The 13,617-nt window shown below is 33.1% G+C and overlaps 1 protein-coding gene across 4 annotated transcripts in view; it reads left to right on the top strand.

The window, feature by feature from the left end:
* LOC126779075 (PTB domain-containing adapter protein ced-6) overlaps positions 1-13,617 on the top strand; it is a 72,056-nt gene that overhangs the window by 49,108 nt on the left and 9,331 nt on the right. For all 4 annotated transcript variants that reach the window (XM_050502899.1, XM_050502900.1, XM_050502897.1 and 1 more), the window contains 2 exons: positions 1,867-1,984; positions 8,811-8,975. In XM_050502899.1, the coding sequence (XP_050358856.1) occupies positions 1,868-1,984; positions 8,811-8,975 (282 nt within the window). In that variant the 5' untranslated portion in view covers position 1,867. The remainder of the gene's footprint in view (positions 1-1,866; positions 1,985-8,810; positions 8,976-13,617) is intronic.

Below are 13,617 nucleotides of genomic sequence, written 5' to 3'. Positions count from 1 at the left end.
AAACAATTGATTAATATTATATTATAATAATAAAAGGAAAATAACTATGGAAACGATATAACGAAGATCTAATTAATTCCACGTGTGCATTTATATTGCTCATTACGAAACTTTATTAATTATTACATATTATTTCTTTATAAGGTCCCTTTTGGAGTGGACGTTTAGCACGTTTAAAAAAACGAGCAGTTTTGGCGTGAAACTATTCTGGGCGCTATAATAGTAAAGGTTGAATAAAATTTGCTTTTTCTTTTCAATAAAACATAACGCGAAGTTGTATTTGTAGTGTTCAAAATATAGTAAGTTATAATAAACGGTGCTATAATAACTTCTGTTATACAAAGTCTTTTAGCTAATTACACCAAAACAAATATCAGCGTCCGGCCATGGGCCTCGATCAGTTTAGAGTGAGTTTGTCTTTCAGCGCCTTTTGCTCGACGCTTTCACTTGAAATAAAATGCATTTCAGTTAATAATAATTGCGACATTTATAAAAATCAAACAACGCTTATTTTCGCGTCCCTTGCTACCTGGCGCTGATAGTGGCCCCTCCCACTCTAACGCAGTGGTAAGAGCGAGAGGAGCGATCGCTGACGAAAAGCGCGCGGTTTACTCCCTTCAAAAATTTATTAAGAGATTGTATTTAAACGCCCACTGTGTGTGTTTCCTAAAACAGATAAATGGATATTAGATTTTACGTAATTAATTATTCGAACGAGTTTAATCGATTTTATACGATCATATCAATTTAAATTTTATAAATATAATATTATAATAATGTTACCCTTTAATTATATAATAATCATTTTAATAATATAATGAGTTTTAGTTTTACGATTTATATTATATTATTGCCACATATTTATGTAAACTGGTATATTTTAACCGTTATCTTATAAACCGCCATCTTTACTTTCAATTTGTTGCACTATACTATGTACTAGCCTTTTGCCCGCGGTTTCACCCGCGTAGTTCCCGTTCCCGTGGGAAAACGGGGACAAAATGTATCCTATGTTACTCGCTGACGATGTAGCTTTCCATTGGTGAAAGAATTTTTAAAATCGGTCTAGTGGTTTAGACGTTAAAGCGTAACAAACAAACTCATATTCGCATTTATAATATTAGTTAGAATTTGACAATTACTTGATCCAGTTTGGATTTTGATGGTTTCGTAAAAGCCTATCTGAGGTACCACCCACTTATCACATATTCTGCCGCTAAACAGCAAATCTTAGTATTGTTGTGTTCGATTTTGAAGGGTGGATAAGGATGGTTAATTTCTCTAATGTGATGGTGATGACCAATTTGTCAGCCCCCAAACTATTTAAGATTTGCTCGTTTCTAAAATATCAACCAACTTGTCAACTTTGGCGGGTAAACAGTAGTATTGGAATTACTACAATTTTTTACACTATTATTCAAAGGGCAAGGTCTTTTATTTTGAGTCCTTAATGTAATTAATTCTTTTTATATTTTCTATGTTGTATAAATTGCTATAAACTATGTTATCCTTTAAAAGCTTTCATTTAACTATATCTATGTATGTATGAGTTAATCTTGTAAATGCATTTTAAACAATTCCCACGCAACCGATTGAGCTGAAATGTGATAATGCAATTTTATTATTATTATATTTATGGATTGAACAATGGATTGAAGGTTTTTTTTGTTTATTGATTAATTCTTGTATTTTATAATTAATTAAGATACTTTATTGACTAATATTTTCTTCATATTATAACTTCTGACTTTATTTTAACTAAAAAATAATTGAAATGATTTTTTGATTAAAATAAATAGAAGTGTCTAATAGTTCTTTAATTGTTTGAAGTACTTTAATTATATAATAAAATTAATATTGTTTCAGAATGTCAACCCTGCTGTTCTGGCAGGGTAAGGGCAAGGCGAACGGCGCCCCCAACGGAAGAAACTGGATCCACGCGCCTGACGCCCTCGTCAAGGGACACGTTGCGTATTTAGTCAAGGTATTTACTAGCTATTACTATATAAAAGAGACAATTGTTAGTTTAAATATAAAGCTAGATATATAGAAACAATTTACAATGAAAATTAAAAATAGCTACTGTACGAAACGTAACCGCGTGGAATGATGGTAAGAATGCTAGCTATGCTAATCATCACCACAATCATTTGTCTATCGGTTCTCTTATGGTACATTTTGTTCCTGAACCTTGAGGGGTGTTTGCTCAGGAACCTCATAACCTTGTGCCTTTTTCACTATTCTACCATAAAACAGCGAGAAGCCCTATTGGCACCCTTATATTGTGGAAGTCCAATGAAGCGTTCTAGTTCGACGTTCTTGATAAAAACTGCTAGGGGGTTGAACACTACCAGCTTCTGAGCTTCCTGTCGTATTTTATTGATATAACTTTGTAATCGATATTATTTAAAGGGTTTCTTGCGAATTCATCTCATTAGAATCCACAGTCAGAACCGGTGGTATCTTTACATACTTATACTTAAAGTATAAATAAGAAAATAACTATGCAGTCTTTCAGTTCTTCCACTGAACCAGTTGAAATGAAATTTGATATGAAACAAACTTGAACCATAGGGCTCGCTTTTATATACCTAACTCCAATATAAAATTAGTTAAGTGATTAATAATTTTTTTTAATAATAATAATTTTTTTTAAATTAAAAATCCATACAATTGTTAGTTATAATTTTCTTATATTACCCGTAAGGCCTCAACTCGCTTTTTTTTTTAGAAGGTTTTTGATTCTTATTCCACCACTTACATTGTGTAAGTAGATAATATATAAAATGTATTCAAGTTAAATTAGTGTAAGTAGTTCATTTATACCGTTACACATGTAATTTGTCTGCTATTTACCAGATTCTTTGATATTTATGGTTATCGCTCCGCTCATTAAGAGCGCACTAGTAGCGTGCAGTTACACAACCTTCCTCAAACAGTCTCTAGTGCGCAATAATTTTCAAACGTAAGATTATTTCAATCAGAAGTTCCTGCTACTTTAGAATTAGGGTTTTTTTGCAGTAGCAACTTGGGCTCTTATAACAAAAAGCGGTGTTGCTTTGTGCCAGCTCCTCAAGCTTCGAGGTATCTTTAATAAGTTGCATGTATCAAGACACAGAATCAGAGAAAGTTACTCTTAAATAATTTAAAAGTATATTTGTTCGATGTTGGATTAGTTCAGAGCATTCTATCAGATCCTTTATCAGAATCTCCTGGAATTTTATCTAATAGCAATAAATAATAAGTGATGTTACAAAATATAGAAAGTACAATGGGACTGACGTACCTGTGTCTATAAGACAAAAATCCTTAAATTAAATAAGAAAAAAAAAGTTGCATTTGTGAAAAATGTTCTATTAATCTCTTATGTGTTATATTTTCGCTTGTTCATTTGTTTGATCTATTTTTTTCGGTCTTCTATCGGGCTTAGTATTAATGTTTCAAATTACGGACAAGGAGAAGGATGATAAAAGGTATTAGAGTAAGATGGAGCTCAGGGTGATATTGACGAAAATAAAGATAGAGAACGAGTTATTTGACTTTGATATTTTGAAATCTTTTTTTTATTGCATAGTTAAGCGGACGAGCATATACCTGGTGGTAAGTGGTCAACAACGCCCATAGACATTGCTACTGTTAGCCATCGCTTACATCGCCAATGTGTTACCAACCTTGGGAACTAAGATGTTATATACCTTTTGCCTGTAATTACACTGGCTCACTCGCCCTTCAAATTGGAACACATCAATACCAATTACTGTTGTTTTGCAGTAGAATATCTGATGAGTGGGTGGTACCTACCCAGACGAGCTTGCACAAAGCTCTACCAACAGTAGGTAGCATCTTCTCGTGCTTTGTCTGTAGTCTTGTCATCAGGATCTGCTCTCGGTGATTGTCTGTAATATATAGCTTAACAAAGAACACGACACACAGAACACTAACAAAGACACCAACTCTAAATGTGCCTCGACTACCTTCGGAAAGTCCTAATCGTTTCTTCATTAAGCGAGTTTTAATTTTCGAGCTGTTTTGCAATTTCTCTTTGAAGTCATTGATTTAAAAAAAAAAACGTTTGCAAACGTCTACTCTCGTTACAAATATTCGGCTTAGATTTGTTGTTAAATTTTAATGATTATAATTATGAAATATTATAGAGAATATTACAATTTCAAACAGATAACAGAACAACGAACTAAAACTACTGTAATATTATACATTGATTGTTAATAAGGTTTTATTTATTTATAACAAAAGACCGTATCAACATTTATCATACACGTGTGCGTATCGCTGTACAGATGGCGTTATCGAGATGGGGGCGTAGAATGCATTTCCAGATGATTATGTATAACGCAATTAATTTATAACGGTTTGTTTAGAATTGGACGTAAGAAAGTGTCTCGTAATAGTATCTAGTAATATTGTTATAAAAATAAAATAAAAAAACAAAATCAATATATTTAATGCAACATGAAAGCATTACACTTACTTATCGATAGTCAAAATAGAAATTACAACCGGTTCGGAAAAGAAACACCCAGCTCTGAGAAGACCCGGCGAAAGAAACTCGGCGAGTTTTTTTTTTTTAATATCACGTATCAGTAAATCAAAATAAAGTACTTAATCAACAAGAATTACACTAAATAATCCCAAAATCTTCCTCTCTCTCTCTCTCTCTCTCTCTATACCTTTTCGGAAAGAAATATCAGAATTATCGATAAACAGTAATAACTCGTGATGATTCAAATCAGACTAGATCACTAAATCAATACAAGTACCAAGATTTTCGCGTGCCCTATTTGTATGTTATCCATATGATATTAAAGAAATCATCGTGAAATTCTGACAGATGTGCAATTTGCAAGGCGCAGGGCTTGAAGCTTGAAAAATCTCAAAACCATCTTAATAGCGAGTAGGTGTTTTTTTGTGTGGTCAGTGTCTCTTATTTATTTTTTTGTCCGATTCCTTGCATTCTGCAATGAAACCATGTCTATAATTTTTATATTATCAATGATTTTTGGTAAGTTTTATCGGAAGTACAATCTCACAGCCAGCGATAAAGGCTCCAATTTATCTATTATAAGTGTTTACTGAACAAGTTCACGTGTTGCTCATTAGAAAGCTGTTATCCGACTAAATTCTGTCAAATTTCCACATTCTGAAGGCGAGAGTGCTTAGTATGTTTTTGAAATGACAAATGCGTCATAGTCTGTGTTTTTTATCTCAGAATTTCACACAATTGCCGAGATGCCGATTACTATAAATCATAGAAGCTTTCGACCGCTTTCGTCCCAGTAACCCACAGTATAATGATCTTCAAGATATCAAGATAGATTGGAGGAATAAAGACAATCAAACTAATTTGAGATTGAATTGAAACGATATAATTGGAGATCGTTTGTAATCTATAGAATTAATTATGGATACGTGAAAAAATGGCGTTTTGAGAGTCGCTAAAGTTTTTATCGGAACTTTGGAAATAGTTAAGTAAAAGAAAAAAATTGTATTATAAATAATGTTTGTATTGCATAATAAAGAAAATCATAAGGTATATGTATATCTAAGGTTTGTTTATCTTTACTCATTCTATCATTGAACCAGGCTATACTTTTGACTATGTATTGATAAATATATACTATATGAATTTGTATTTAAACAATCGATGTTAATTATCACAGAAACCCTAATACATAATGGAAATCATCAAAACAAAGGATTATTACATGATAATTATATGATTGCATAAATATATAACAATTGCATAATGCTGACCTTATTTGTTTATGCCTGATTAGGTCCGATCACGCAATCAAACGTTCCTTGGGCTTTAAACTTACGAAAAAATTCCTAATATTATAACGTAATTTACTTTGCCAAATATTTATTCTCTACGAAATATACAGAACTTTTGTTATAATTGTGTTATATTATAGTAGATAAAATGTCACGAATTCTTTTGGCGTTAAAAGTTTCACAGCTTTCTACTTTTGCATTTAAAAATTAATTCTACAACTAATGATTGATGACCTTTTTATATATTTTTATTTGTAAGTAATTATTACAATGTTTTTCCGTAAGAACTCACTATATATCTCACTCGTGACGTTGAGAGCCGACTTACGGAGATACACTATTATGTTTTTTTTTTTATAGAATAGGAAGGCGGACGAGCATATGGGCCACCTGATGGTAAGTGGTCACCAAACGCCCTTAGACATTGGCATTGTAAGAAATGTTAACCATCGCTTACATCACCAATGCGTCACCAACCTTGGGAACTAAGATGTTATGTCCCTTGTGCCTGTAATTACACTGGCTCACTCACCCTTCAAACCGGAACACAACAATACCAAGTACTGCTGTTTTGCGGTAGAATATCTGATGAGTGGGTGGTACCTACCCAGACGAGCTTGCACAAAGCTCTACCACCAGTAGATTCGTATCCTTTAAAATATAATTGTTATATTTTCACTATCGCCCATGTCGCATATCATTTTCTGACGTTTCATGATCGTGTGAGTTATTTGTTGTGAGTTTCTATTTTTTTTTTCGAACTACAAATATTCAATACAAAGTATCAAACGGTACAACTATATTTAAAATACAATTATATATTTAAGCAAACTCATTATCATCAAATCCTTAATTTATTAAATTAAAAATTAAAAACAGCTACTGCACAAATCGTGCGTGGATAGTGACAAGAATGCTAGCAGCATTTCGGCTCTGAATCGGAAATAAATAAATAGTAAATTAGCAAACCAAAAATGTCTACTTTTCCAAAAAAAATTCTACTATCAAGAAGATTTTGCCAAAATATTCCACGCTGATCCACTCCATGCTGGTGAACATTTACCAAATTCATCCGACGCTCGTCGTCGTCTAAATGCACATGACAAACTCAGAATGTCTACCGCAGATTTGACGGGCCGGTTGGTGTGGTTGGTAGATATTTGCCTTTCACTCCGAAGGTTGTGGGTTCGATTCCCACCCAGGACAGACATTTGTGTGCATGAAGTTATCTGTTTCTCCTGAGTCTGAGTGTAATTATCTATATAAGTTTGTATTTACAAAAGAAAAGTAGTATATGTAGTAAATCAGTTGTCTGGTTTCCATAGTACCAGCTCTGCTTAGTTTGGGATCAGATGGCCGTGTGTGAATAATATTATTATTATATTTAAATCAACGATTAGCATCCATTTTCACTACATGGAACAACTTAATAAAAAAACACTGGCTATTAATATAAATATCATATAATATACAACCTATTTGGTGGTGCCTAATTAATTCAATTAATTCCGATCACGCAACCAAACATAACCTACCTTGATCTTATTCGTCCAGAACAGTGCTGTAGTAATTACTGTATCGTATTAATAGTACACGTAGTTGTAAACACAACAAACAAGACTTGCTAACGTTTTATAAATAGCTAATGAAGAAAATGTATTTATTAAGGGTTTTACGCAAAATCCGTTCTTAGTGAGTTTCGTCAACGTCGGGGATGGAGTAACTGTGACAGACTTCAAGTCAATTGGGTGGATAGTTTAGATCTCTTGATGAGTGGTATTTATATACAAATTACTAATCCATATACATTAGAGATTAGTAATTTGTATAAAACCAACAATGGAAACGCTTAAACTTAAAGTAGTGAAATGAAATCACATCTATTTATAACATTACCTCTTCTTTTGAAAAATGCGAAGACCGTAGATTTCAGGCTGTGTACATGTGGTTGACTTTTTTATAATATAGGAGGCGGACGAGCAAATGGGCCACTTGATGGTCGCCAACTCCCATAGACACTGGCATTGTAATCAATGTTAACCCTCGCTTACATCGCCAATGCGCCACTAACCTTGCAAACTAAGATGTTATGTCCCTTGTGCCTATAATTACTGCTCCACAAACTCTCATACCGCAACACAACAATACCAAGTACTGCTGCTTTGCGGTAGAATATCTAATGATTGGGTGATACCTACCCAGACGAGCTTGCACAGAGCTCTACCACCAGTAACCTATACATGCAGGTTTAAAGGCAAGACGTAAAAACCAATAAGGAGCGTTAAAATTCAGTCGTATTTATATGACTTGTCCTATAAACTTAGGATTAGGTTAGGATTTACGCGTTCTAACCACTGTGCCATCTCGTCTATATAGCTAGCAATTCACTCGCAAACATCAATACAGTGTTCTAGTTTGAAGATTGAGTGCAGTTATTATAATTAGAGGCCAAGGGACATGACTTCTTAGGTCACAGTGTGCACTCCAATAATACGATATTTGCTTGACAAAATATACGTACGTTATATGTAGTTATAAATGAGACGACGTTTGTATTTGTAACTTTAACTACTAAACATAAAACTTATACCAGAAAATGCAACGCGTCTCGGTTAAGATATAAATATATAATATTATTATATAAGTATCATTTAGATACGACGTGGCAAGCGTGAATTTTATTTTCATGTATAGATTAAAATTAGTATCATTAAACAATATCACTTAGTGAAACTTTGTTCTAGCCCGTCTGGTTAAGTACCACCCACAAGGGACATAACATCTTGGTTCCCGAGGTTGGTGGTGCATTGGCGATGAAAGGAATGGTTGATATTTCTTACATCACCAATGTGTTTGGGCGGTGGTAATCACTGGTGGCCAATATGACAGTCCATCTAGTTCATAAAAAAAATTACTATCTATAATAAAGTGTAATCCGTCTATATTTAAAAAAAAAATTGTATACATTTTCGAAATTGAAATATATAATATAAATACATAATATTCCATTGTTCCAGTTCCTAGGCTGTACTCAAGTGGACCAGCCGAAAGGCATCGAAGTCGTGAAGGATGCCATCAAAAAGTTACAATTCACGCAACAGTTGAAAAAATCGGAGACCAAGGATGGAGCGAAATGTAAGAAAGTGGAAATCACCGTCTCCGTTGACGGTGTTGCCATACAGGTGAGTTTAAGACGTAAACTTTATCTTTAAACATTAAGAATGTAACTAGGTGTGACTTTTTAAATAAGAACTGTGTCTGTCTTTCACGCAATTATTAATATTACTAAAATCGAGGGTAATTTTTATTAACCGAAAAAAAAATATCCACATCTACTATTTTCGTTCAATTGTTCGTTGGCAGTTACATGTGTATCTTACACACACACCAAAAAAATAAACTCATTCAAAATAATAGAATGATACAAAAGCAACGATAAAACGTCCATGTAGTTGTGTTTATTTAAAATATATTTACACAAACACTCACAAACGACTAATCTTGTAACATCTCATACTCTTCGGAAAAAAGACACAAATGGATTGACTAAACATCTATGTAATGATGTTTATTTAATACCGTAACAGCCCGTGAATGTCCCACTGCGGGGCTAAAGGCCTCCTCTCCTTTTTTTGAGGAGAAGGTTTGGAGCTTATTCCACCACGCTGCTCCAGTGCGGGTTGCTGGAATACACATGTGGCAGAATTTCAGTGAAATTAGACACATCCAGGTTATAATCATAAATTAAGCACATGAAAATTCAGCGGTGCTTGCCCGGGTTTGAACCCGATCATCGTTTAAGATTCACGCGTTCTTACTACTGGGCCATTTATTTTTTATTTAATACACACACACACACACACAAATGTTGTAATATCTATTTCTCTTCGTATTAAAACAAACCAATGAAATTAATTTAATTTATATTTACCTCACGATCTAACCATAACTACGCTAAAACGGCAACTCATTTATAACAGACATTTTCACTTTTACTCGCTCACGTAACGATTTGTTAGGACCGACGTTTCTATTTTTTTATATAATTAACCATTACATCCTTAGAGAATTTATTCGTTGTATTAAATCCATTTATATAATATTAATAAACTTAAGTTCGACGAGTCGGTTCGCGTGGTTGGCAGATACTTGCCTTTCACGCCGAAGGTTGCGGGTTCGATTCCCATTTGTGTGCATGAATATGTCTGTTTGTCCTGAGTCTGGGTGTAATTATCTATATAAGTATGTATTTACAAAAAAAAAAAGAAAAGTAGTATCAATTATCTGGTTTCCATAGCACCAGCTTTGTACAAGCTTAATTTGGGATCAGATGGCCGTGTGTCAAAAATATATAATATAATATATTATTATTATTATAAGTTTTGCCTCGTTTTAAAAGATAGCTAATAAGCTAATTTTGTCCTGGGTTCTAACCGCAATCGATCAGTATGAGTATGTAACATTGATGGTGTTTTCCTGTGCCTCGTAAAGTTAAGCTGCCACTGCGCCTGAACTATTTCCGATCATGTTAGATTTACCATACCATTAGATTATATTAAAAATAAAAAGTGCATCAGTGTGCATCTTTTACCGGCGGTAGGGCTTTGTGCATGCCCGTCTGGGTAGATAGCACCCACTCATCAGATATTCTACCGCAAAACAGCAGTACTTGTTATTGTTGTGTTCTGGTTTGAAGGGTGACTGAGCCAGTGTAATTACAGGCACAAGGGACATAACATCTGAGTTCCGAAGATTGGTGACGCATTAGCGATGTAAGCGATGGTTAACATTTCTTACAATACCAATGTCTTTGGGCGTTGATGACTTACCATCAGGTGGCTAATATGCTCGTCCACCTACCTATACTATAAAAAAATAAATGTTTGCATACTTGAGCACTATGATATGTCCCGCCCGAGCTGGCTATTTCTCCTAGGGAATTGCCGTTCACTTTGAAATGGATCATATATCATCATATATCATACAAAAGTAAAGCCCTAAGTATTTTATTTATCTACATTATCTTCTATTTTACTGTCTAATAAATTATATTATAATAACCAATTAATTGTAATTTAAATGTTAATTATGATTTGACTTTTAAGTATTGAGCCAGAACATATTGATAAACAAACATAATAAGCATTTAACAGCATATAATAACGTTCGGCTTAATTTCGCAATTTGAAATAAAGCCAAATATTCATACATTATTTGGATTTTCCGAATTAAAATTAGCCTTTCATTAGTTACTGACATTAAGCAAAATATAGACAAAATTTGACCACTTGCCATAATGTAATGTCTGCTTCGACTCTCAATAAAAATGAAGCTGAAGATGAAGCTGAAACTACTCAAATGCCTCAAATATTCACTTTTATCCAACGAATATGAATTTGCGGGGCTGGGTTTTGAAACACTGGGTCCATGGTCGTCCGATACAAAAAGAATCGTAAAAGATATTTCTAAGAAACTGGTCCACACTTCTGGTTACCCAAGAGCTGGCGCTTATTTAGCCCAAAGGCGGAGTCTAGCGGTGCAGAGGCAATAGTGCCAGCGTCTTGGTACAATGCCACACGACAATCTTTTAGACGGCGTGTTTTTGCTTTAAATTTGTAATGTGTATTTTGTTCTTTTTATCTTAATTTTGTATTTTATAAAAATGTCTGTATATAAAATAAATTATTATTACTTAAATAATAATTTAAAATAAATTTACTAAAATATTTAAAAAAAAAATTATTTATATAATTGAAATAAATATTTGTAAGTCTATCTGCAATTCATTGCAACAATTATCTCGACAGTTCAGTCATTGTACAGTCTAGATTTAACCAATGTTTGGTAACACACGTCACATTTCGCAACCAAACAGTTTAAATTACGAACGCGTTCCTAATGTAACGTTTTAAAACAACGAGTTTCTTTTTTTATGTAATGGCAACTATTTGTTTTGTATGTTAATTGTCAAATTTTTAAATGAAACAGTTCGAATCGGCATTCTATGTGTGTGGGACACGCAGAAGACTGGATTAGATGGAACTTTAGCGTTAAAAACCAATAGTCGATGTATCGATTTGAAGTTCGAATGTACTTTATTCGAATTAATTAATATATAAAAGCTCGTTAATGTTATATTGCCGCTTTAAGGGCTTAATAATCTGTTCCAAAATCCTAATGCTGGATATATGCACATTTCTTAAAAATTTCAACATAAAATTGCGATAACGTCAGCATGATAATTCGAAATTCCAACTAAAAAAAAAACGCTAATTAATCTAGTTACTAAATGCATTAATTGCGATTCGCCTTATTAAAATATTGAAGACCTAAGATTTACCATCAACTAATCAGTTCTACAGGCGAACATCATACTTTCTAATGTTAAAAAAGATAAACGACAAAAATACACTATAATAATTAAAATAAAAAAGAAATCGTTTGAATTATAATTGATATTTTTTTTATTAATAAACAAAAAATGCGCGTCATAAATATAATCGATTTCTAGGAACAGTCTATTGTTAATGACTGGACTAAATCGTTATGAGTTAGTCATGCAATTTTAGTCTAAATTGAATTAATAGTGTGTTCTCTACTAAGATTTTTATTTAAAACTTGACTTTGAAATAAGGCTATACAGCATTTCATTTTTCTTTCTCTCACGATATACATTACTAAGCAAAATAATGTATCTGCAATAGAACTACAATTACACAGAAATGGCAACATTTATTATTTATTTAGAATCACCGTCATGCCATACAGTAATAATTACAAGTTATAAGTTTACAAACTAATAGGTAAAAGGTAAAAGTTGCCATACTTATTATTGGTAACCACGGTATTCAAAAATGACACTAAGCATCTAAAATAAAAATGAATTATTATAAATTATTATTAATTATTATAACGTAATATGTCTATTAATAAAATAGTAAAGTAAAAAGTAAAAGCGTATAATATCCCACTGGCCTCCTCTTTTGCGAGGATAACGTTTGAAGCATTATACCACGCTGTTCAAAATGGGTTCGGTGGATACACATGTCATTTTTTTTTCGAATTGACATGTGGCCTGTTGGTAACCGGCCACCTGTTGTCCGTCACCGTCAGGACGAGATATTATGAACACAAATTAAGCACATGAAAATTCAGTGGTACTTGTCTGGGTTTCAACCTACAATCATCGGTTAAGATTCACGTGTAACTGACCACTGGGACGTCTGTCATATCATAGCGATGTTTTTCATAGATAGTTTTGACAGTTTCAACATCTCGGCAGATAATGTTAATGGTCAGTCAAGTGCAAACGTTACGGCAAATAAAATAAAAAATTCAAAAGCTAAAATCACTCCGTACTAATATTATAAATGCAGAAGGGTGTCTGTTTGTTGATTTTTTGGCTTGTTACGTTTTCACGTCTTAACTTCAAAGCGTCATCTGTGGGCAGAAATTGGTTAGAAATAAATCGAATAAATTCAAAAATAATATTTTAGAATTTTTAACCTTTGTTAATAATGATCAAAACTACTTAAGTTAATATTTCTATTTATTTAAAGCGTTAATGTACTTTCACAATAATAGTAATGTTCAAGCCCTTTATAACATCTCACTATATTAAACACACAAGTCAGCTTAAAAAAATCGTCCATTTCCACAAAAACATGTACTTATGCCATTTCTAAAATCCATGTTCTATGGTTCGTCTATGATTACATCTCATAGTCCACAGACTATATTAACGGCAATTCGTGTCATCGCTTTAACGACCGCCTCTGTAATCATTTCCCGTGATTATAGAGTTGAGAATTTGTTTGACGTACG

The sequence above is a fragment of the Nymphalis io genome, chromosome 28 (genome assembly GCF_905147045.1).
Source record: "Nymphalis io chromosome 28, ilAglIoxx1.1, whole genome shotgun sequence".
Lineage (NCBI taxonomy): Eukaryota > Metazoa > Arthropoda > Insecta > Lepidoptera > Nymphalidae > Nymphalis > Nymphalis io.
This window is presented reverse-complemented; position numbering and strand designations above follow the sequence as displayed.